The sequence below is a fragment of the Ambystoma mexicanum genome, chromosome 7p (genome assembly GCF_040938575.1).
Source record: "Ambystoma mexicanum isolate Mex_15411 chromosome 7p, UKY_AmexF1_1, whole genome shotgun sequence".
Lineage (NCBI taxonomy): Eukaryota > Metazoa > Chordata > Amphibia > Caudata > Ambystomatidae > Ambystoma > Ambystoma mexicanum.
Window position 1 is genome coordinate 448,126,285 of NC_090939.1, and position 24,461 is coordinate 448,150,745.

At 48.4% G+C, this 24,461-nt stretch overlaps 1 protein-coding gene across 1 annotated transcript in view; it reads right to left on the reverse strand.

Moving 5' to 3' along the window:
• CHD1L (chromodomain helicase DNA binding protein 1 like) overlaps window positions 1-24,461 on the reverse strand; it is a 1,245,724-nt gene that overhangs the window by 669,897 nt on the left and 551,366 nt on the right. The window contains exon 15 of the mRNA XM_069636461.1: window positions 21,810-21,969. Within this exon, the coding sequence (XP_069492562.1) occupies window positions 21,810-21,969 (160 nt within the window). The remainder of the gene's footprint in view (window positions 1-21,809; window positions 21,970-24,461) is intronic.

Here is a 24,461-nt window from a genome sequence, read left to right on the forward strand (position 1 = left end):
GGTTCCCTTGGAAGGGAAGCCCATGCAGTATGGTGGAAAGGGGACGGGACATAAGAGTATGTCAGATGAGGAGTTGGCGTATGAATGTAGCCCTTCAAACTTTCTGGTGTTCCTCTGGGCAGTTGAAACACTGAGGGGATCAGCCCTGCAAAAGCGAGTAAAGTGCCCTCATTTGCTTGATGAGGAAGTCTCGGCCAAAAATAACTTACTCAGAAAAGCGCTCAGAGAATTAAGATCTAGACCTCTGAATGTTGCGGATTACAGCAACAGGAAAAGGTGCCTGGTGAATGAGCCATGGGAAAGGGAAATGCCCATAACTTCTGGGGCTTAATAAATCGCTCAGAGATTTCCCAACCCAGGATGCAAAGCAATGTGGTGGCAGAAGAACAAGTTACTTAGCCCTGCTAACGTTCTTTCGACTGGATGTTCCTCCCACGTATTCCTCATCTTTGATATTTGATATCCAGCTTCAGCTTCTTACAGTGCCCGCATAACTACAGGTTTGACCGTACTCAACGTTGAAGGAGCAAAAGCTGTAATAGCATGGGAAATTCTACTGTGAGGTAGGTTGGGAGAGTGATGAGGAATACAAGGGAGGAAAATCCAGTAGAAAGAACGTTACCAGGGGCAAGTAACTTGTTCGTCGAATGGATTGTGTCCCGCCATGTATCCCCCATGTATTCCTCATCTTTTTTTTTTTGTTTACTTTATTTTTCATCTGACAGTCACATGCAAATATCATCTATACACATTACAGCGTGATACATAGTAATACCATATTCGATAAGAATTACAACCTGAGTTATTTATTAGGCCATTCCGGAAAGCGCTATTCACCATCTTCCCCCTCCTCGTCGCTTCTCTCAGCGAAGTATCGCCGTAAAGGCGCCCAAATGTCCTTCCGCCTACATATAGCGGCAACACCCATTATATAGCTTTCTTCACTTTCATATGTATATACCAAGTCTCTGATCCACATCTGAATTGTAGGGGCCTTCTTAGCGTTCCAGCATTTAAGAATATTTCGCTTGGCAATTGCCCCCACTACAGAAAAAAAGTCTTCGGGTTTTAGTCAGAAATTTCCCTATATCTCCCAGTAGATATTTCAGCAGAGTGGCTGGTATGTGGCTATCAAGTATATCCGTGAGCAAGGGGCGTTGCTTGATGGCTGCGTGAGAGGACGTTCCTTGGAGGAGCTCCCGATGATCCGATCTTGATCCTGGTAAGAAGTGATGGTTTTCGGCGGACTTTCGAGCCCATGGTGCATCCAAGGATGCATGAAAGTGTTGGGCACATGGTGAGTGCCCTCTCCACCAGCGAGACTGCATATCCACAGAACTAGACTTCGAAGAAGGTGGCAGTCACGCAGTGGAAGGGCAGCACCCAAGATGGCCGCCCGTGGACAAAGGGCTATAAATGGTCCGTGGAGCTGAGGAAGACACAGCTGGCCGGAGCAGGGGCGAGCCCAAATAGAGAGAAGCGTCGCATGCGTCTCTGGCTGGTGACAAGAACATAAGTGCGAGCCCCCACTGAGGAGGCCCTGGATTGTGGCGTGCAAGCAGAGCGAACCCGAGTTCAGCGGAACCTTGCTGTGAAGGGGTCGACGAGCGAACCCCGCAAGGCGCCCCGCAGCGCCGGAGACACAGCTGGGCGCGTGTGCCCAACCGATGCAGCAGGATGTCCTCCAAGGTGGTGTTACCCCGGATCAAACAGCCCACGATGGAGGCCTACGCTAGGTCGCCCCCGGGCGCGGAAGGGGGCAAAAGCAAAGAAGTCCCTGCGGCGGCGACGGACCCACTGGGTACTATCCAGGAGGTGCTGGCAGCAATTGCCGACTTGAAGGTGGCTTGGGAGACGAAGTTGGGCCTGGCCATGAAAGAGCTGCAGGAGGGCCTAGACCTTAAGATCGGAGCGGTCCGAGAAGAGGTGAACCTGTTGCGTCAGGACGTGCGAACGATCGCGGAGCGCACTGGGGAACTGGAGAAGGAGTTGGCCCCGGCCACGGAGGCGTGCAATGCACATGCTAAGGAGCTTCATGCCCTCGTGCAACGATTTTGCAATCTGGAGGACAGAGCAGAGCAGGCAGAGGGGCGCGCCAGGCGCAACAACATTCGCATAGTGGGTGTTCCGGAGGGAATGGAAGGATCAAACCCCACGGATTACGTTGAAACCATGCTCTTGCAGGAGATTACAGGCAGGGAGCTGACGCAGGGGATTGGTGTTGAAAGGGCGCATAGGGCCCTGACCAGGAGACCGGCCCCAGAAGCCCCCCCGCGGCCGTTGATCGCGAAGATCTTGAACTATCGCGACCGCGAAAAGATCCTCAAATTCTTCCGGAAAGGAGGTACGATAGAAAGGGGGTCAGCAAAAATTATGGCGTATCTGGACTATACGCTGCTCGTACAGCGTAGTCCAATGAACTTTGGAACGGTGAAAAGGAGGCTTAGAGAAGCAGGCCATCGCTACATGTTGCTCTACCTCGCTAGGTTAAAGGTGTTTTATAAGTATAGATCCCTCTTCTTTGAGACGCCGACCGAAGCGATGGAGTGGCTGGATATGCAGGGTCGACCTCAGGAATCGAATGCCAAGACAGAAGCGGCTGGAGATAAGTAGCACGTTGCAGAGGCACCCGTGAGGCCATAGTTACGACATTGGGACTGGAATATAGTACGATATTGTGCTTGTGGGGAGGAAGTCATGGTATCTGCCGGCGGGTCCCGTTGAATGCACTTCTCCTAAATAGATGACTGGGAGCTCCTGGGGAGCACCCTCTGCACCCAATAGTAGTACACTTAGTTAGGTCACTGTTAGATAGGTGACACCCCGCGGGGTCCTTGTCCTCGGACACGAGACGGGTCCAGAAGTGGGTAGGCCTGAGATCCAGGGATGGAGCTGGGCTATTGTTGGGGGTTGGCGGGGAGGGTGGAGGATGGGAGTTGTGTGTAGTGGTGTGAAGTTGGGGGGGGGGGGTACTGTTTGTGAATAGAAGGGAGAGAGCCAGGAAACAAACTAGCATGGGGAGCATTATGGGAAGGGATGGGATGGGGATAGTCTGACCGGATGGCATCGGGTAATCTCAGAATTGTGACCTGGAATGTACGGGGCCTTAACAGCTACCTGAAACGTAACAAAGTGATGTTGTACTTAAAGAGGATGCGTGTAGACATAGCCCTGCTGCAGGAGACCCACCTCACTAGGGAAAGGCTGGAGGTGGTCAGGAGAAAATGGAAGGGCAATGTTGTGGGGGCGGCGTACTCGGCGTATGCTAGAGGGGTCATTACTTGGGTGGCGCCTCATGTGCCGTTTCGGGTGCTTGATTCAGAGGGTAGAATGGTGGTGGTAACGGGTCTCCTGGAAAACAGGGAAGTGCATATCATAAATTTGTACGCCCCCAATAACGACACAGCGGCTTAATTTAGGACCCTCTACAGTAAACTTGGCCCCCTGGCAGGGGGTACGGTAGTGTGGGGGGGGGACTTTAACTGTACCGTGAACCCCAGAATGGACAGGTCCAAGGACAGTGTAGGGAAAACGGCACCGGCGGCCAAAGCGCTGGGTACCTTACTGAAAGACCTAGGCCTAGAAGATGCGTGGAGAAGGCTGCATCCCATGGATAGGCAGTATTCACACTACACAGTGCCTCATGATTTGCACACAAGGTTATATTACATGTTTGTAACAGCCGAGATAGTGAGAGACATAGAAGGAGCGGACTACAAGGCCCGAGTACTATCTGACCACTCGCCCTTGGTGGTAGACTGGAGACACCAGCCCCCAAGACCGCGGATCCCTACATGGAGACTCAGGACCGAGGCTCTGCAGGACGAGGGGTTTCGGGAGGGCCTGAGGGATGCCATCGAAGAATACTTTGATATAAATACGGGAAGCGTAAGCTCTGTGGGCACACTGTGGGAAGCGTTTAAGGTGGTGGTGCGCGGGGTAGCCATTTCCAAAGCTAAGGGGCTACAGGGATGTGTCGAAAGGGAACTCCAAGAGGTGGAAAGAGAGCTAGAGGATCTCACGCGTTGCGAGAGCACCGCTCATGATAATAGAACCAAAGTAAAGGAGCTACAGTTGTCCTGCAGCGCACTCTGGGATAGACTATGCAGACTCAATTACAGGAAATATACGGAGAGGATACACGCAGGGGGCGACAAGCCGGGCAGACTGCTGGCCTGGCTGTATAAGAGTGTATAAGAGTGAGACCCCCCGCTCGGTGATCAGTGAGATTAAGGATGAGAGTGGTTGCATATGCAACACCCAGAAAGAGGTAAATGAGGAGTTCCTTAAGTTTTACAGACACTTGTATGAGGACACGGGGGAGGATATGTGTCAAGACATACTGGACACATTGGAGGACATAGAACTGCCCACCCTGGATGACCTAGAACGCGCGGAGTTAGACGCACCCGTCACCTCGGATGAGCTGGAGGTAGTGATTCAGAATTTGCCCACTTGCAAGGCGCCTGGTTCGGATGGGCTGCCCAGCGAGTTCTACAAAACATACAAGCAAGAGCTGCTTCAGCCACTGCTTGCCACTTTCAACAAGGCCTATGAGCAGGGGGAACTCCCATTGTCCCTCCGCGAGGCTGTGATCATCACACTCTTGAAACCGTTGTCCATGCTTAACCAGGACAGCAAAATACTTACGGCTGTGCTGGCTAATCGACTGAAGAAGGTGATTGGGAAACAGATACACCCAGATCAGACGGGCTATGTTCCAGGCAGGAACATCACCGATAACCACAGGAGGCTACACCATATCATTGACCAAACTGAGGAGGACACGGGCGAGTTGGCTATAGTGTCATTAGACGCGGTCAAGGCCTTCGACTCGGTACGATGGACCTGGCTGAAAGCGGTCTTGAAGGGGTACGGAATGGGACCTGGATACCTCAGATGGGTCCAGTTGTTTTACAGCACCCCGATGGCGAGAGTCAAAACAGGGTCCACAGTCTCAGATACCTGGCAACTTTGCAGGGGGACCAGACAGGGATGCCCCTGGTCACCCATGCTATATATACTGGCATTAGAGCCGCTGGCAATATGCCTGCGACAACAATATGGGGAGGTGGGCATAAGCACTGTCAGTGGAGGGCACCTGATATCACTATATGCGAATGATATGCTCCTTTATTTGCGTTATCCAGAAGAAAACCTGCAGTATGTGCTGGAGGTAATAGAACAGAACGCCACCCTCTCGGGCATATCGGTGAACCCTAGAAAGTCTAGTCTGTTTCCTTTGGGCAGATACAGGAATGTCCGGGTACAGAGGCTGCCTGTCCTGCCAATACCATGGCAGCCCGTGACATTTAGGTATTTGGGAATAAATATTTACCACAAGGTCGAGGCAGAACACAAGCATAACACGGAAAAGGAGATAGAGGGGATCAAGAACAGCATGGTATTCTGGTCTAGATTGCCCCTGACCATGATGGGGAGGGCGGCCTTGCTCAAGATGGTGGTCCTGCCTAGACTCTTGCACTTTTTCGTGAATGTCCCGTTTTTGATACCTAGGAGCCTATTCGCGAAACTCCATAGCGTGTGTAGGGGTTTCGTGTGGGGCAGCTCTAGGAATAGGGTTGCTCTGTGGAAGCTCCAGAACCCATGTGACAGGGGGGGATAGGCCTGCCTAATTTTGAACTCTATTACCTGGCGGGGCAGCTGCAGTACGTGGCCAGGTGGCTTTCAGTTGAAGACTGGGCAGAAGCTAGGCTTCTGCGTGGAGATTCATCCCCATACTTTCTGATGGAAGTGGTGTGGTTGTGCAGAGACAAACTGGTGGGCAGGGGGCGGCTACTGAGGCTGGGCTGGGAGATCTGGCACAGGATATGGAAGATTGGGGGGGACTCGGAGCCGTACTCTCAGCAGGCCCCTTTGGCGGCGCTGTGCGGGAGCGACTCTCAACTACTTGAATCGGTCCGTAGATACTGGGAACAGGTAGGCCTGGCCACCCTTGGGGACATATGGCAAGAAGGGGAGGCATTGAACTTTCAGAGGTTGCAGGAAGAGACGGGGGTACATGGTGGTCAATATATAACCTACAATAGGCTTGTGAAAAAGACTAGAGAAAGATGGCCTGAGACAGTGTTAGCGGAAGACCCTGACACCTCCCTGGAAACCATGTATGATGTATCGGAGGGCGGGCACGAAATATCGTGGATATACGAGCTCCTGCGAGTAAGGGCAGGGAAGGAGTGGCTTCAACTGAGACAAGATTGGGAGGAGGAGGTGGGAAGACCCATGATAGACGGGCAATGGGAATGGGCCCAGAGGTACCATAAAAAGGTGTCCCAAAACGCTAGATTCCAACAGCTTCAATTGTACGTTACCCACAGGGCTTATTTAACTCCCGGGAAAATTGCAAAGTTTGGGGGACCAGCTACGCAGTAATGCCCCAGGTGTGGGGAGGTGAATGCGGGACTGCTACACATGTTTTGGGCTTGCCCGGAAGTGCACAGATTTTGGGACGAGGTTAAGACGAAACTGGCTGGTGGGGGGGGGGGTGCTAGATGTGAAATCGGCCTGGTCATGCATGCTTGGGCTTTTTCCTAGACCCCGGCATTCAAAACACATAAGCAAGATGAAGGACCTGGCTTGTGCTTTGGCCAAGCGCAGGATTGCCATGGGCTGGAAGGCGGCCCACAGACCTAGGATGGAGCTATGGTGGGCGGACCTCTTGAGGTGGGCGGAAGCTGAATCTGTAGTCTGGTTTGAAGCGGTCACCAGGGGGGGCAAGGAGGAAGAGTAGGTCCCTTGCTGGCCTGGCGGCAATTGGTGGCCTCTATGGCAGACTCTCATCAGGGTAACAACGGAACAGAGGACCCGGATGATGACTGCCTAAGTACTGTGCAACCCAATGATGCTCCTGTAAATGACATGTGAGAACCGGCTCTAGTTTAAGGGGGGGGAATTGGGGAGTTCTAATGAAAATGTGCTGGACTATGATGCGTTCTATGCTTTGAAACAGTTGTAGTGTGTTTGTTTGACTTCAAAATAAAATAAAAATATTAAAAAAAAAAAAAAAGTATATCCGTGAGCATGCCGGCCACTTCATCCCAAAACTTTCTGATTGGGGGACACTCCCAAACATATGAAACAAATTAGCTTCCGGGGCTTTGAATTTGGGACAGCAAGTCTGACTGGCTTGTCCATATTTAGCCAGCTTGCTGGGCATTATATGTAAGTGATTCAAAATTTTGAACTGTATTAGCCTGAGATTGGCACACAGGGAGATTGCTTTGGTGAAGTAACAGTATTTTGCCCATTGCGTATCCTCTATTACCATATTCAAGTTTTTTCCCCCACTGGGGCTTCATTGTATTTGAGAAGGAGCGTGTAGTTGGGTTACATTATATAGTGTAGATATGCCGCCCCTGAATTCATCCGGTTTCATTAAGGTTGAAAGAAACGGTGTATGGTCGGGGCAGCTGGGAAAGATGCCCAATAACGCCTGCATGCCGCCTTCAGACGATATTACACTGTAATGGTGAGATTGGCTCCTACCTTCTCCTGAACCTCTTTCAGCCGTACAAACCTCCCTTCTGGGAACAGATCACCTACCCGCATTTCCCTTCCTGGATCTCACCCCTTCTGTAATGTTGTATCCAACGTGGGTGTCAGGCCCGGATGATGCCACAGGGGGGCATGAGGCCAGTATGGTTCTGTACAACAGACTATCCCAAACAAAGCCATCCAAGCCGGCATCGTACAATAGTCTGGCTCTACTTCAACCTTGTGTTGTTTATACTTGGCGAATATCATGTTCTGCAAGTTCATAGGGGCCGTAGCAAAGTTTTCTGCTTGAATATGGGTGTACTTCTCTGAGTTGGGGAACCAATATTTAGTAAAGTGCGCTTGTGCCGCATAGTAGTACAATAGGAAGTCCGGGGCGGCTAGGCCTCCTGTATTGTAACGTTTGCATAGCTTAGGCCAGCTGAGTCTAACCATACCCCCCCATATAAATGTGGAAGCGAGTTTCTGAAGTATATTGAAAAAAAAGGGGCGCCCCGGTCATATTGGGATGTTGCAGAAAAAGTACAACAGTTTGGGTTATACCACCATTTTCAGCAAGGCTATACAGCCATATTATGAAATCGGTACCTTATCCCAGACCCTCAATTTAGTCTCAAGAAGTGTCAAATAGGGTGCATAGTTTGTGTTGTATAGGGTTTGCCTATCCGTAGCCATTATAACGCCTAAGTATTTGGGTCTGAGTTCGGGGACCATCGAAACTGTGCAGTGGCATCTGATTTTTACCACTCCCGATGTAAGGGTGATCTTGGAATTGGAGCGATTCATTTTATATCCCGAGAACTTTGCAAATGTCTGGATTTCCTGCATCACCGGAGGGAGGTTACGTTCTGGGTCTCTTAGGTATAACATGATATCGTCAGCATATAATTGAATGAGCTGAGGGGGGCCCCTAATGCGAATACCCTGCCAGGAGTGCCTGTGACGCAAGCATGCTGCCCTTTCCTTCAATAGTAAGAACAAATATTAGAGGAGACGAGGGGCAGCCTTGGCGCGTGCCTCTGTGCAATGAGAATTAAGGCAATATTTTTTTATTTGTTCCAACTCTAGCCTTCGGGTCCCTATATAATACTTGGATAAATCTTAGGAAACCTGGCCCAAACCCCATCTTCCGCAGGATGGCATACATGTACCCCCAGGAGACGGAATCAAAAGCCTTTTCGGCGTCAAGGGCAACAGCAATTGTTTTGGTTTTCGGGTCTAGTTGTGATGTGATGGCAAAGAATCTGCGCAAATTTAGAGCTGTGGAGTGTGTGAGGACAAAACCGGACTGGTCTGGATGGACTAATGTATTCATGTGTGGGAGTAGCCGGTTGGCGATTGCTTTGTGAATATTTTAGTATCTGAATTTATTTGGGACAGCGGCTGATATATAGCAGGTCGTGCAGCGGTTTCTGAGGTTTAAGGAGCACTGAAATCATGGCTTCTCTCATGGAGCTCGGGAGAATGCCGACATCTAGGGATTCCTCCCACATTGCTAACATTTTGGGGGCTAATTCAGTACTACATTTTTTTATACAGATCATCCGTTGGCAGCCAGTCTGGCCTGGGCGCTTTAGCCGCTTTTAAGTCTTCTGTATTCCTCATCTTTGATAGACTCCCAAAGCAGTGTTTGATTTGGTGGAGGGAGAAATAATTTAGTTTGTAGTGGTTTTCCTGAACTGAATGCAGGACAGCTTTCCCAAAGCTTTCATCCTGACCGAGGTAAAACAGCAATGTTTTGTGCACGTGTGAATTGAAGACCACGTTGCTGCCTCACACATTTTTAATCGGTACACCCCTTTGCAGGGCTGTAGAGGTAGCCATGCCATTGGTGGAATGTGCCCTTATTCCTCCAGGAGGATCCTTGCCTGCCAGTCTGTAACATTCCGAAATTGCCAGAATGATCCACCTGTATGAGGTCTGTTTAGAAACAGCCTGACCCAGTTTGTGGCCCGTATAGCCAATGAAAAGCTGATCATCAATGCAAGGTTTTGATAGCCTAGATATGTAAAAGGTCAGAGCTCTGCGTGGGTCCAACCTATTTAATATATCCCTCTCTTTGCCAGGATGAGGCAGAGGATAGAAAGAAGGTAAAACAATTTTCTGTCTTACGTGAAAGTCAGAAATGATTTTGGGTAAAAATGAAGGTTTAACCCTTAGAACAACCCTATTCTTATGAAAGATAGTAAAGGGTGGCTTGGATGAAAGTGCCTGCAATTCACTCACTCTATGGGCTGAAGTTAAAGCTACCAAGATAATGGTTTTAAAAGTTAACAACCTTAACACATAAACTGAAGGGCTGGTCCCTGAAGACGCAACGGCAATCCGCACCGCCCGCAACAAAATTGAGGCGCATTATGCTGAACATACAGCTCATCTCCTGGCCAAAACAAAACAGTTCTACTATGCCAAAAATAACAAAGCAAACAAATTATTGGTAAACTAACTAGCCAAGGCAAGGCAGAACAACACAATTATTGGGCTACAGGATCGCCAGGGCAGGGTCCAATATGCTGAGCGGAAGAAACAACAACTGGCTGCAGACCCCACCTGCGCAGGTAATGACCACACCCCCTAGAGACCGAAGCAAACTAAGGGAATATCTTCCCCACCTGAAGGACGCAGCCCGAGAAAACCTAGATGCGCCCATCACAGGTGAAGAAGTCGAAGAGGTCATCAAGTCCCTCAAATCACGGGCCCCGGGGCCCGACGGGTTCTCGCTGAGATTCTACAAACTTTTCCGGCCACAACTGGTGGCTCCCATGGTAGTCCTCTTCAACTCATTCAGGGACTTGGGCACTATCACTCCTTCCATGGCGGAATCCATCACAATCTTACTACCCAAGCCAGGAAAAGACCCCTAAAACCCAGCCTCGTACAGACCCATCGCCTTACTGAACATTGATACCAACATCTACTCAAAAATCCTGGCCAACCGCCTCTCGGCCATTCTACCCGAAATAATACACCCAGGCCAATCAGGCTTTATCACCAATAGATCCATGGGAGACAACGATCTCAGAGCCCTGGACCTGGTCGAACTCTCGGCCCGGAACTCACAAAAACTAGCGCTGGTGGCCCTGGCTGCCACTAAAGCATTTGATAGGGTGGAGTGGGCCTTTATGGGTCAAACTCTTGAAGCCTTCTGCATCAGATTCCTATATGCATGTTCCACCCTTCCTGTAACAATTCTGCCGGCCGCCCTTCAGGGGCTCCAGAAGAAACTGCTTCAATTTATTTGGAAGGGCAAAAAAGGCGAGGATCCCCCTGAGAACGATGCTGGGAAACGCACGCTTGGGAGGTCTGGGAGTCCCCGACCTGCAGAACTACCAAATTGTGGCGCAGTTAGCTGACATCCACGCCTGGCTAATGACTTTGGGGTGCCCCAGAGGGGTAGAGATAGAACAATCCCGGCTCCCCCTTCCTCTGCGTTTCCTCCCGCATATCCCACCTCACCTCCGACAGAGTGAGTATGAGCTGCTAACTTCCACAAAACACACGCTAAACGCATGGGACTGGGCCCGATGTCGCAAAAAGATCCCGAAAGGCCTAGGCCCCTTTTCCCCGGTCTTCATGAACCCCTCCTTCACCCCCGAAACCAACCCTCACAACTTCAAGAATTGGATCAGGGGAGGTCTGGAGTCATTGGGCCAACTTTTTGTGGAAGATCGCCCTAGACCTTTTGAACAATGCAAAGAAACGTTCCAGCTGACGGAAGCAGGCAGATTCACTTACATTCAGCTCCGAATTTGGTGCACCAACCCGCAGACCCGGCAAGCAGCAACACGCTCCTCCTCCCCGCTTGAATTAACCTTGCAAGAACTCCCGACTCGAGGAACAATCTCAGCCTTATACAAACGCTTTATGGAAGACTTCCTTACTTCCAAAACCCAGGTGATGGCCCAGTGAGAGGCGGACCTAAGGCACGCACTATCTGACCAGAATTGGGTGGACATATGGTCGCAAACCCATTTCTCTTCCGCTTGCATCACAAACAGATAATGCACGTACAAACTCTTACTGCGCTGGTACTACCCACCCCTAAGGTTCCACCATATAAACCAGGCCCTGAGCCCTGCCTTTTGAAGACTTTGTGAACAGCCGGTCTCCTTCTATCACATGTGGTGGTCGTGCCCAAAGGTTCAACTCTTCTGGTCAGAGTGTGTAACCATATTCACAGATATTACCCAGACGATGATCCCACTTGAACCTGAGCCTATCCTCCTGGGGGCCCCGGTCCCGGGGTGCTACCCTAGATCGGGGAGAAAAGCAAAACTCTTAACCCAATGCTTGCAGGCTGCGCAAATCGTGGTGGCACGCACTTGGAAATCTACCGAAGGTCCGCTGGTGACGCTGTGGTGTGGGAAAATGTGGGACATCCTGATTGCGGAAAAGATAACAGCGGCCAGAATCGGTGTCCTACATCACGCCCAGGACATCTGGGCCCCCTTCCTAGATTACAACAGAAAGTTCCCAGCCCTAACCTACTTACCCCGGAACGCCGCAAGAATTCTGGAGAGGATGGAAACTACCCGAGCGGAAGTAGAACCATAGTGAATCCAGAGACCCAGAGACCCAGGCCGGGGGGGGCATCTGGGTGGAGGGACGGGGGAAAATTAAGAAGCTGATTGCCATGCGATACTGCTAACTGTAATGTATTCACTCTGCTCTGTTTAAAAAATAAACACAGTTAAAAAAAGTTAACAACCTTAATGGACATGAGTGTAAAGGTTCAAAAGGTGCAAACATTAGAAATGTTAGTACCAGATTAAGGTCCCAAACTGGCACCTAGGAGGGAGATGGGGGAACACATTGGTAAGCCCCTTTAGCAATTGTGTCACCAGTTGAATTTTGAACTATGAACATTCTTCTGACGAGCGCTTAAAGATGCATAGCGCCGCTAAATAGCCTTTAATAGGTCCAACCTGGAGCCCCTGATTGGGTAAGGATAGTAGAAATGATAACACATCCGGTGTTTTGCACAGAAAATGGTCTACATTTTTGTTTTTGCACCAGTTGCATAATTTGTTCCAACGACAACGGTACAAGGACTTTGTTGCTGGCCTTCTAGCCGAAAGCAAAATCTCCATTAAGTCATCCAGGAGGTCCCAATCCTTGTATCTCAGTCTTTCAGAAACCATGCGTGAAGGCTGAATTTCTTGACCTCCGTTAGGCAGAAACCTGTGCAGTTCCCTTAAGGACCACTGCAAAAAGTTTAAGATTACAGGTGTTAGCAGTAAACCCAATTGGTAGCAGTCTGCACCACCCAGATTTACCTGGTAGCTGTGGCTGAGCAGTCAGACTTCTCTCAAGAAGAGTTAGGCAATATATAGAGTATACACAATAGGGCTAAAAATACAGTAGCACAAGCAAACACTGACCAGAGCTTTGGCATAAAAGTATATAATTATTTATTTAAAAACACACTTGTAAAAATAGACTGGCACTAATATGTCAAGCAAGTGCAAACACAGTCACTGTAAATATATACACCTCCCTAATTAATTATTTGACAAGTCTAGGTTAAGACACCACTTATTTAGCAAAACAGAGGTGAGCGCGTAACCATAGATATCACTCTAATAATTTGTTAAAAAGGGAGAGAAAAGGCAGAATAGGAAAACCACACAGTACCAACACTTTTAAGAAACCACAGCAAGTCAAGAAAGGCAGGGTCTAGTGTAGAGCAAAAAGTTCATAGGCCAGGCCCACTCTTGGAGAGAGCAAGGCGGAATGTGCCCAAGATCACACAGTGGAAATGCACTCAAAGTCTTTGCAGGAAAGTGAAAAAGGGGTTGGATCAAGTTAGGAAGGTAATGTTAAAAGGTCCGTGGTCACCCCAGGATAGAGAGCCAAGGATTTACGGGACACCTTGGACAGTCTGTTGCAAGGGAGACCAGGTGGGACACAGTACCTGAAATGGTGAGAAAGCTCCAGCGGGGGCAGTTGTTCCTGGCAGCGGGTGCAAGTCGGGGCTTCGTCCAGGGGAAGAGAAGATCTCGACGTGGAGGGAAGCTGGAGGTACTACCCTTTTATTCGCGGTAGTGGTGAAGCGTGGCTATCCGGCCGCCGGGGTGCTTGGCACGGGCGATTCAACCACGAGACGATCCAGGGGGTGAAAAAAGGCGAACTGGTTGGTCCCACCAGCTCAAAGAGAAGAAGACTCTGCTGGAAAAAGATCTTCTCTGTTGTCGGGAAAGTGGTGAGTTTCGTACAGCAAGGCTCCACCGGTGGTGTTGTCGTTGTAGATGGCTCAGCTTCTCCCCTCTTTGGATTCTTTAGGTCCTGTGGCGACTTCTGAAGTTCCAGTCCCCAAAGCCCTGCTTTTATGCAGAAAACCCCCATTCATCAGCCTAGCTGTCAATCAAACATGCTAAATGGTGAGCCGGGCAGCTCACCACTGGGCCAATCATACAAGAGTGTGACTTGAGTTGCCAAGGCAACTCAGTCCAGGGTGCCTATTCCCCCCTCCCACACATCCTGTAGACCCAGACAGAGTGGCACCACTTTTGGGGGCTTCTGTGCAGAAGCCTGCCAAAAGTGGAACAAAGGGCTCGACTTGGGTTGGAGTTTCAGAGGCGAACACAAACGCCATTTTAAAACCGAGTCCTGGCAAAAAGACCCAACCGGGGAATAAATATTAAATAAATAACCCTGTGGTATCTTTAACATTGCACCAAAAAGTGGTGCGTTTAAAATCAATGGGAAAATCCCATAGGAAATATTCCGGTGGAATATTTCGCGTGGTATCCACTGCCACCAGCCAGAAACTCGACAAAGGGGGACTGGACAGTGCCCCCTTGGAAAACAGACCCAGGGGCAATCGAATTACCCCTACCAGTACTTCTACAATATGATGGTTTGTACTGGTTCTGTTCACAATTCAAGACTAGTAAAGCCAATGGTGACTTTACATGCCCTGGGAGACAGTAGTCAGTCCCAGGGTATGGAGTCTATGTTTGGGGGTCACTATGACACCCCTCTGTTACTGCACTGAGGGTGCTGTGTAACACATATACCAAAAACACATGAAGCCCTATGGAGTAAAAGACCCCATAGCCCATAAAACACATTACCAAGTCAAAGGACATTCTCAAATCATGCCTAAGAGTGGGAGAAAAAGAGTCTCACTCTTAGCAGGAGAAACAAATAAACCCCAAAAAATCCAGGAAAGCTGCTGGGGGACTCACTAGGTTTGGGAAATTAGCCTTTACAGAGAATTCTCCCTAAAAACCTCTGGATGGAGAACCCGACCTTCATCCCTCGAGAGAAGGTCCTCTCTTATTAGAAGACGTATTTGAGGGCAGATGAACAGGTCCAGAAGATCCGGGTACCACATCCTCCTGGCCCAATCGAGGGCTATTAGGATCTTGCTTTTCCCCTACTTTCTCAACCTCCTGATCACGTGAGGAATGACGGGGACTGGAGGAAATGCATACAGGAGTGGAAACTTCCAGTCTACTACGAACGCATCTCCTAGAACTCCTCTTCGGGGAATTTCCCTAGAGCAATACATTTTGCACTTCCGGTTGACACTGGTCACAAACAGATTCACTTGAGGAGTTAGCCAAAGGGTGAAGATCTCTAGAAGGACTTCCTGAGCTAGTTCCCACTCGTGGGAGACTGTGCTCTGCCTGCTCAAGAGCGTCCACCGCTGTGTTCTCTCCTCCAGCTAGGTGAACCGCTGATAGAGATTCCTTCTTGAATTGCCCAATACCAGAGCTGCATTCCCTCTCTGCACAGTGGTAGTGACCCTACACCTCCTCGCTTGTTGAGGTAGTACATGGCCACTGTGTTGTCCGTCATTATCAGGACATTCTTTCCCCTCACAGAGGACAGAAAGGCCTTCAGCGCTAGTCTGATTGCCTTCAGCTCCAAAAGATTGATATGTAGTTTGGACTCTGATGGAGGCCAACGACCGCTGACTGCCCGATTGTTGGTATGGGCTCCCCACCCTGTGAGTGAGGCATCCGTCACTACTGTTATCTCCGGCCATGGTTGCCAAAAGGGTTCTCCATTCAGAGTGTTGTCCTCGCAGGTCCACCAAACAAGATCCTGTGTGACCCTGCTTGGAACCTGAAGTAGGTCCGATATCTTTCCTGAGAACTGGGACCATTGTGTTCTGAAGGCCCATTGAAGGGATCTCATTCTCAGGCGGGCCTCTGGCACCAGAAAAATGCAGGATGCCATGAGGTCGAGCAACCTCAAAAAAATCAAAGGCCGGGATAAGCTGGGCACTCTGAAACTTGGTGACCATCTGCAAAATGTCTAGAGCCCTCACCTCGGGTGGTGAGCTCTTTCCTAAGGATGTATCCAGTACAGCCCCAATGAACTGGAGCCTTTGAACAGGTGTCATATGGGACTTCTTGTAATTGTGGGAAAAGCAAAGTATGTGAAGAGAGTGGCAGGTCACGCAGAGATGATGCAGGACTTGTTCTGGAGAACGTGCCCTATTCAACCAATCGTCCAGGTAGAGGTAGACGTGAATCCCCCTCTCGTGAGACTCGCTGCCACCACCGCCATCAGTTTGGTGAAAACCCTCAGGCGGAGGTTAGTCCGAATAGCACAACTTGAAACTGATAATGAGAACCGCCAATGGTGAACCTCAGGTATTTTCTGTCCTTGAGATGTATTGGCACATGAAAATAAGCATCCTAAAGGTCCAATGACACCATCCAATCCTGGAGTTGGAGGGCTTGAAGGATCTGAGAAAGTGTGACCATCTTGAACTTGTCCTTCCTGAGGAACTTGTTCAAACATCTCAAGTCCAAGATGGGTCTCAGTCCTCCGTCCTTCTTGGGTATTAGGCAATATGGAGAATACCATCCCTTGGTTCCTCTCCGCTACAGGCAGTGGTTCTATAGTGTCTTTCTCTAGCAGGGTTAAAATTTCCTGCACAAGGAGTGGATCTGGAATCCTCAAAGAGTGGCTCCCCCGTGGATTGCTCTGAGGTCTGTGGATGAAAGGAAAGCAGTATCCATGGCTTATGGTTTCCAATACCCAAGCATTCAAAGTAATGTCTCGCCATTCTTCCAGATGCTGAGTCAGTCTGCCCTCACTGGTGAACTGTGGTTTAAGACCTCAGAGAGGTTTTGAGGTGGCTGATGCAGTGGCTGTTGGTAAAGATGCCCCTGCTTGAGCGGGCTTTGCACCTCTCCCTTGTCCAGGACGAGTGAACCTTCTTTATCCTCTTTGACCAGCCATGCCTCTCGCTCTTCCAATTTAGGAGTAGTAGCAAAAAGATCCACCCCTCCAAGGCTGTTCACTGGGGCGAAAGGGCTGAGGCTGCCTAATTGTGGCACCTTAAGATTTGGCTGCCGCCTTTGAGGTCTGCAACTTCTCAAGGCTCTCATCAGCCTTGTTGCCAAAAAGGTGAGACCCGTCAAGGGCATGTTGAGGAGTCTGGAATGCACATCCGGTGCAAAACCTGACTTCTGCAACCACGCAAATCTGCGTATTAGGGTGCTGGTAGACATGGCTCTGCTGATGCTGTCAGCAGAATCCAGACCCGACTGAAGAGACTCACACATGGCTTCTTTGCCCTCTCTAACAATAGCCAAGAATCTGTCTCTTTCCTCCCCCTCTGAAATGTGCTCTGCCGCCATGGAAAAGCAGTCCCATATTGTGAATGAGAATTTTGCAAGGACACAAGTGGAGTTGGCTGATTTGAGCGCCATACTCCCTGCATAAAATACTTTTCATGCCCATCCATCTACTCTTTTGTCATCCCTATCTGGAGGGATAGTAGGATAAGCTGCCGTCCTGGAAGTTGCGGTAGCTGCCTGCACCACCAGACTCTCTGGAGTGGGTTGTTTAGACAGTTAGACGGGGTCACTACTGGAAGGGCGGTATTTTTGGTGAGATTTTTGTTCACTGCCGATTAGTTTCTGGCGTCTCTCAATTGGCTGCTACCCTTTTTTGGAGAACGATATGAAAAGGCAGTATAGGATCCATCTGTGGACCCTTATCCAGGATGTCCGGCAGATCATCCTGTTCAAATGGTAAAGGAGGCCCACATAGTCTACCACCTTGGACATTAGCTAACTATATGAAGCATCAGCGTGCTCCCCGTCCTCTGGTTTTCCAAAATCTAGCTCAAGTGAGGTGCCTACCCCACTTGCCATCTGTAAATTATCATAAACCTTGATTCTTCAGAAATAAAGCTTTCAGGCACATTTGGTGTACCAAATTCGGAGATCAAAGCTTACATCATTGTCTGAAAGTTCATTATCCTCATATATTGAGGTGAGAGACTTAAAATATTCTTTCCTTAGCAAAGGAACATACGTTTTCTCAGGTATAGGCATCAATGGTTTGATAAACTGTATTTGGTACAGTCAGCGTCGACGCTACAGCTTGCGTTGAGGGCGCAGCTGGCGTAGATGGCTCTGCAGGCGTTGAGGGCGCAGCTGGCATTGGTGGCGCTGCTGGTGTCGATGGTGCAGCCGACGTCGAAGGTGACACTGATGTTGAGATCTTGGCTGGCGTCGAGGGTGCAGAAGGCGTTGATGGCATCAATGGTGTCCACAACCTCAATTTACGCTTATGTTATTCAGCTCGAAGAATCCTTCGATGACTTGCAATCGCTTCGAGGCCTCGAAGGCTCTCGATGAGGATCAGGCCTTTGTCCCAGGCTCGAGGGATTTGGCTCGAGCCCTTTCCTTACCGGCTTCTTTAAAAGGCGCGGTAGGAGCCAGTAGGAGCCTGGCTTGCCGTGGGATTTTGTTGTCGAAATATTTTCAGCATTTCTGCTCTAAATGCTTCCCATTCGGCAGGTGTGGAGCTTTTAGTGGGGCAAGATACCCTTTCTGGGGAGGTGTCTGACCATGAAGTCGTAGAAGGCGACATATGGTGCCTCTTTTTTTACTTCCTCAACGACAATGAGGAGTGGTGGGAGCCACTTCTTGATCTTTTAACTTTCTTCCTCCAAGGAGAGTCGCCTCTCGACTTGTCAGTTGAAGGTTTTTTGGTCGGGGTAGATGGAGGTTTTTTGGGGTTTCTACCTACCGCCAATTCCCCCTTTCCGGTCAGAGACTGGCACTTGGAGCAGGACAAGGTCTTATGCTCCACCCAGAGACACCATAGACATATACGTTGTGGGTCGGTTAAAGACATTTTCAAGTCACAATATTGACACTTCCTGAACGCGGTCTTCGGGGTAGTTGGTGTCGACGAAGAAGACATCTCGAGGAGTAACAAATGAAGCGCTGTGTATTTCTCAAAGCGATAGCTTACGTGGAAAAACTGAACTGTAGCCAACAGGTGCTGCAAGTGCTATATATGCATTCAATGACATCATCCTCGAGAGAGAGGCCCTCGTGGGACATCTAGTCAACCGCATCGACGCACAGCGCCCTCCGCTGAGGAATACGTGGGAGGACACAATCCATTCGAAAGAGATTGGTGTAACCACTTTACTTCAGTATATAGAAAATCTTTGCAAGACAGATTTGCGAAGGATTGCGGTACACCATGGTTGGTGGAAGTCTCAGAAGATTTGATTATAGGGCTAATCACCAAATCTTCTCCATCTAGGGCTGCAGGCCCAAATGGTTTGACGAATCTTGTCCTCAAAGGGAATAGCACCATATATGGTCTAGAGTTTTGTCGGCTCTCTTTGGGGAAATCCTCAAGGAAAGGTGTTTTCCCGACTTGTGGAAATCATCAATAAGCAGTCCTATTTTTAAGGGGACGCTCGAGATGACCCAGGGAATTGTCGCCCTCCTTGATGCAGAGAGCAACATTTTTAAGAGGTTGCTTCTCAGAGAGTTGAAGTCCTTTGAAACGCGCAACAGGATCCTGTCAAAGCGGCAGACTGGGTTCAGGAGAGGCCAGTCCACCTCCCTGAATGGAATGACGCTGAATTTAGTTTGCAAAGATCTTGGGTAAAGGGTGGTCCGGTACTATATGGCACCTGGATTGACCTTTTGAAGGCGTTTGATACGGTTAATAGGAGGCGCCTTTGGACTAAACTCGATGCCTGGGGGATTGCGGGACAGCTGCTGGCAATTATTTTGAGTCTTCATGAAGATGTATTTTTGAGGGTTAGATTAAATGCTTTAGGCCATCTGTCAGTTCCAGTGGGGGTAGAAAGAGGGGTAATGCAGGGCTGTCTATTAGCCCCCCTCCTCTTTAATGTATATTTAGCAGACTTTGGAGAAGGCCCTCCTTTCCTCAGCATTGGCTAGCCCAAAGATCAGCGGTTCTGCCATCAGCTGGCTGGCCTATGCCAACGGTATTGTTCTCCTGGACCACTCAGCAATTGGCCTACAACGCCTCTTAAATGCTCCGGGCAGATCCCCAGTGGAACATGATTTAACAAGTACCACAAACAAATCCAAGAAAATGATCTTTAAAAGGCCAGGGAGAAAGCTCTGTAGTTTAAAATGGGTCCTTGGTTGATAAGACAGCGGTTTATTTTGGTTTTAAATTGTATTCTTTTCCTACCCTGCATCAACTTGAGTTGGGCTTGTCGGGAAAAGCTTCCCATTTGGCAAACCAGATGAAAACACTAATCTCAACATACTGTAATTTGTCATTGGTCCCCCGGTCAGATTCTATGTGGCAAAGGTCCTCCCTGACCGGCTATATGGAATAGACACTAAACTACTTATATGGCATACGAACTGGGTGAGGTTGGAGAGCGATTGTGGAAAAATGCTCTGGGTCTTCCATTGAGTCTTCCTAAGGGCAGTTTGAGATTCAAATTGGTGTTGAGTTCATTGAAGATGCATGTGGATTGGCGGTTAATCCAACTATATAGGCACATATTGGTTCCCCATCCCGATTCCCTATATGAGGATATAGCCATCCTAGCAGCGCAGAGGTGCTCCCCTCTCCTGCTGAAATTAAAACACTTTGTAACCAGGGTCCTGTCAGACTGTGACAGTGAGGTTGATACCCTAATTACCAACTCCCTGAGAGTTAAGAGTGTGCATGGAATGGTGTTCATGGAATGGATTTGCATTATAGATAGCATGCGTAAGTTGATACAGGCAAAATCTTTTCTTCCAATTGATAAAAAAAATAAGATGTATCCCCAGGTACCCGAGACAGTTTCCGAGTTAAAAAAATCAGATACGAGTTTTTAAGCGTACCTCTCAACCTGGTTCCCACGGGGGAGGTCCTTTCTCATTGCAAAAAGACGAGTCCAGTGGTGAATGTATGCCAGCTTTGGAAAGAAGCTTCATTCAGTCCTTAAGGCACATTTTGTCAGAATGCAGAGGGTCTTGGGATGTGAGGTTGCAGTTCTTTCGGTGTCATGTTGAAGGAGAAGAGAGAGAGCAATCAGAGATGTTTTGGGATAGGTTAATAGCAGGGGAGAAAGTCTGCCTAACGGTCCAGGTTATACGGGTCCTCGAGGCTTTGGGGTGCATATCAACATAATTGTATGCATGTCCCTGTTTTGAGTTATGTTTTAAAAAATGGAATATGACATAAGTGGTATTGTATTGTTAGTTTATGTGGTGTTTTTCTGTTCATTTTCCCTTAATGGTTCTGCCCCTTATTTCATAGCAACACGGTTTCACCCCCCTCAGATATTCAGTGGTCTCTTCACCATGTGACAGGCTTGGGCATTTTTAATCATTAGCTGTATGGTTCCTCAATCTGAAATGCTCATTGGCACCTTTCCCAATTATCAAAGCTGGTTCATAATTAGGCTTTGAAATGAGATTTGAGCACCTTAAATGTATGGCATACTCTCTCAGCACATGATTCCCACACTGCCGTTCAAGGCCGTCTTCTCCCAAAGATACACCAGCCCCCCCCTCCGCCCATAGTCTCTGCTCTTCACACAAACTTGAACTTAAACATGGACAGACCCACTACCAGCTCAGTTACAATCACTGCCACAGGTGCTATTTCACCCCCAATCTTAAGCTCTCTGCGGCTTCTCATGGTGGAGTAACACGCCTTCCAAAAGGGTCACAAGTGCATAGCACCCTCAAATTCTTCTCTCTGTATCTGCAGATATGTCTCCACGCTCCTCGCCACAGTACTCTCATTATTGCCCCAGAAGGGATGACTTTGTTTTGGCTCCCACGCCATCTTCATCCACGCTTGGGTTGCTACAGCACAACCCTGGAAAGCCACCTCTCCTTTGCTACTGTAATGGGCCTCCACAGGCATGATGTGGATGTATCTGCTCTGCTCACCGTTGCGTCTTCCCTCCTCCTCTCAATGGGACGGCACTACATGCTTCAAATGAAGGCAAACTACACTATGCTGACAGAGGGCATTTTGACTAATATCCCCAAGCAAAAGGCATTGTTAATTTAAAAACTCATACTTACTTTCTGAGTCCATATTTTCTGTCTCTTCTGCTGGGAGTGGCATATCCATCCATTTCCCGTTTTGTGTCTTCCCAAGTATATTTATCAAATCCACCTCTTGAATGGTGCTCTCATCAGTTGATAGTAGTGTGTCCAAACCAAATTTCAGGATCTCACTTAACTTTGAGAAATCAGAAACAGTGAAACGTGAACAAATACTTCACAAAACAATTATGTGAAATTAGTGGAGTGAAATCTAGACAGGATAAAACTACAGAAGACGATAGTTGCAATTTAATGTTGGCCTCCTGGGTAGCTTGTAATAACATCACACATATACTATGGGATCCGCTACACTAAGCACACATTTATTTTAATCAAGATGTTTATGCAATACTATGGGATCCGCTAAACTAAGCACACATTTATTTTAATCAAGATGTTTATTCAAGTTATTCAAGTGTACAGAAAGAAGACCAATAATGACACGAAGCACAGAGTAAAAAGAGGAGTTGAACTAGGAGTAAAGTTAATCAAAAACAAATAAATATAAGGAAAACTGAAAAGTAAGTCACACAATGTAAACAGGAAGGCAAGCAACAAACTAGAGGTAAGTGCAGAGAAATAAAAAAATAACCATGTAGACGAGGGAAGGCAGGACTCTAAATAATAAAGAGTTTATTAAATTGTTTGCAGGAACAGTTGTAGCTCTGTTTTGTTGAATAGATTTGCAGGGTAGAAGTAAAGCAAAGGGTTAGGAAAGCAACACAAGTGTTTTTAGAAACGAACCCTATAATGATAATGTGTGGACTGAGTGGCAGCCAAGAGGAGGAGGTAGACTTCAGTTTAAAAAAAATAGGAAAGTATTCCTTTTTAGGAACAGAATAGAATCATTCTTATGGAATAGATAGATTGGGGTGTCATGAGTGTAGCATTAGTACAACCGTGATCAAAGCAACCAGATTTCGGACAAAATAGAAAACAGATTTTGAGTAGAGAATTGCAGTAAACAAGCATAGTATGGGTGAGATAGGAATTGATTAGTTGAATAATTGCTTTTAAAAACAAGTCTTTGCTCTCAGGAAGTGATACTGTTAACTTATTTGATTTGATTTAAATATTTTAAATAGCCTACTGTTAGGGAACAATTTCATTTATTGTGCCAAATCCCCTCAACCCGAGAGACTCCCAGCACTTCTGCTGGACTTCTGGGATGTGTTGCTTTACTCTCCTGAGTGAGGGGGACTTTTTACCACTCAATCATTAATTTGCTCTGAGCTGGGAACCCTAGTTTGTCTGCTACTATACTCTTTTTACTTTTAATGGAGTCATGCTTTTCTCAATGTATTTCAGTACAAGCGTCTGTAATACATTATTGCAACACACATCACCCTATGTGCAGTGGTGCTGTGCAGTCCCTTGGGCCCTCCTTATTCTTAATTACATTTTCCTTGTAACTACTGCTCTCAAAGATAGTGAGGTACTGGTATCTTAATTACCTTTCTTTTTATGGGATCAGCACAACCCACCTTACTTGGAGTGCTGAGGGGCTGCCTAGTACCCCCTTTCCCACTGCTCCTGTAACTTTATAGTTACAGTGACAAACAAACCCAAATGGCTGGTGGCAGTGGATACCTTTTTACCATTTTCGTTTTAGTTACTTGCAGGCTGTTTTCCATAGCTGCAGTAAAGAACCCATGGGTGACCATTTTCCCAAAGTCTTCTTTCATCACCATTTTCGGGTTGTATGTCCATTGTTGGCCCTTCTTCTACCAATCCAGGTGGGGGTGGGTCCTCTTTGAGTTTTGCCTTTGGCAGAATTCCTTTGGGAAGCCCGCCTAGGCTCCAGAGAATCTGTTGAGGCAGGAAGCGAGGGAGGAGCCTGAAGCCTCTCTGGCCTTTGCCTTAGGGTATGCCTGACTGGAACCAGTCTGAACTGGGCGGCTGGCTGTCCTGCAAGAACAGCCACCCTCAGGAGATTGGCAGGTCCACAGGACTGAATGAATACGTTCCTGCATGAAAGGCAAAGCTTTTGGGACTGAAGGCAAAGTCTACCACTGGAACTGAAGGTCCGAAGAAGAAGACTACCATAGACGGCTGTAGCACCTCCAGCAACCGCAGAAGCAACGGTGAAGTACCGCTGTGCTCCAGACCACATTTTCTAATTGACAGGGAAGCTCTGCCAACGACGACTGCCTCTTCTGATCCAGTGAGCATAACCCGCCTCAAGACACTGTTCAATTTAAGCCATTGCCCCAACATTCTGCGACATTCCTAGCCCGTAGAATCTCAATAACTGGGGTACCTCAACCACCTTGAAGTGCACTGCCTTGCCGTTGACGAATCTTGCTGGAACGTTGGTAGCATCCGTGTGGACCTCTAGAAGCACGAATCCTCTCCTCAGAGTCCCCTCACCAGAGTGCAGGACCGAGAAACCAAGAAGAATCTAACCAGCAGTGATCATTAGCTACTGGTGCTGTGAAAAAGGCACCAAAATCACGAACCGACACGGGAGTATGAATATCTCTGTGCTGGCAAGTCCCTCTCTCGACTACTGCTGCAGGAGCCCATCCAGGGTCCCCCCTTTTGTCACCACAAACAAGGACTAGAGAGCAGGTTTGCAGCCGTGCATCCAGAAGGTGTCCAGCTTCATCAGCTTCTTCACTTTCAAGG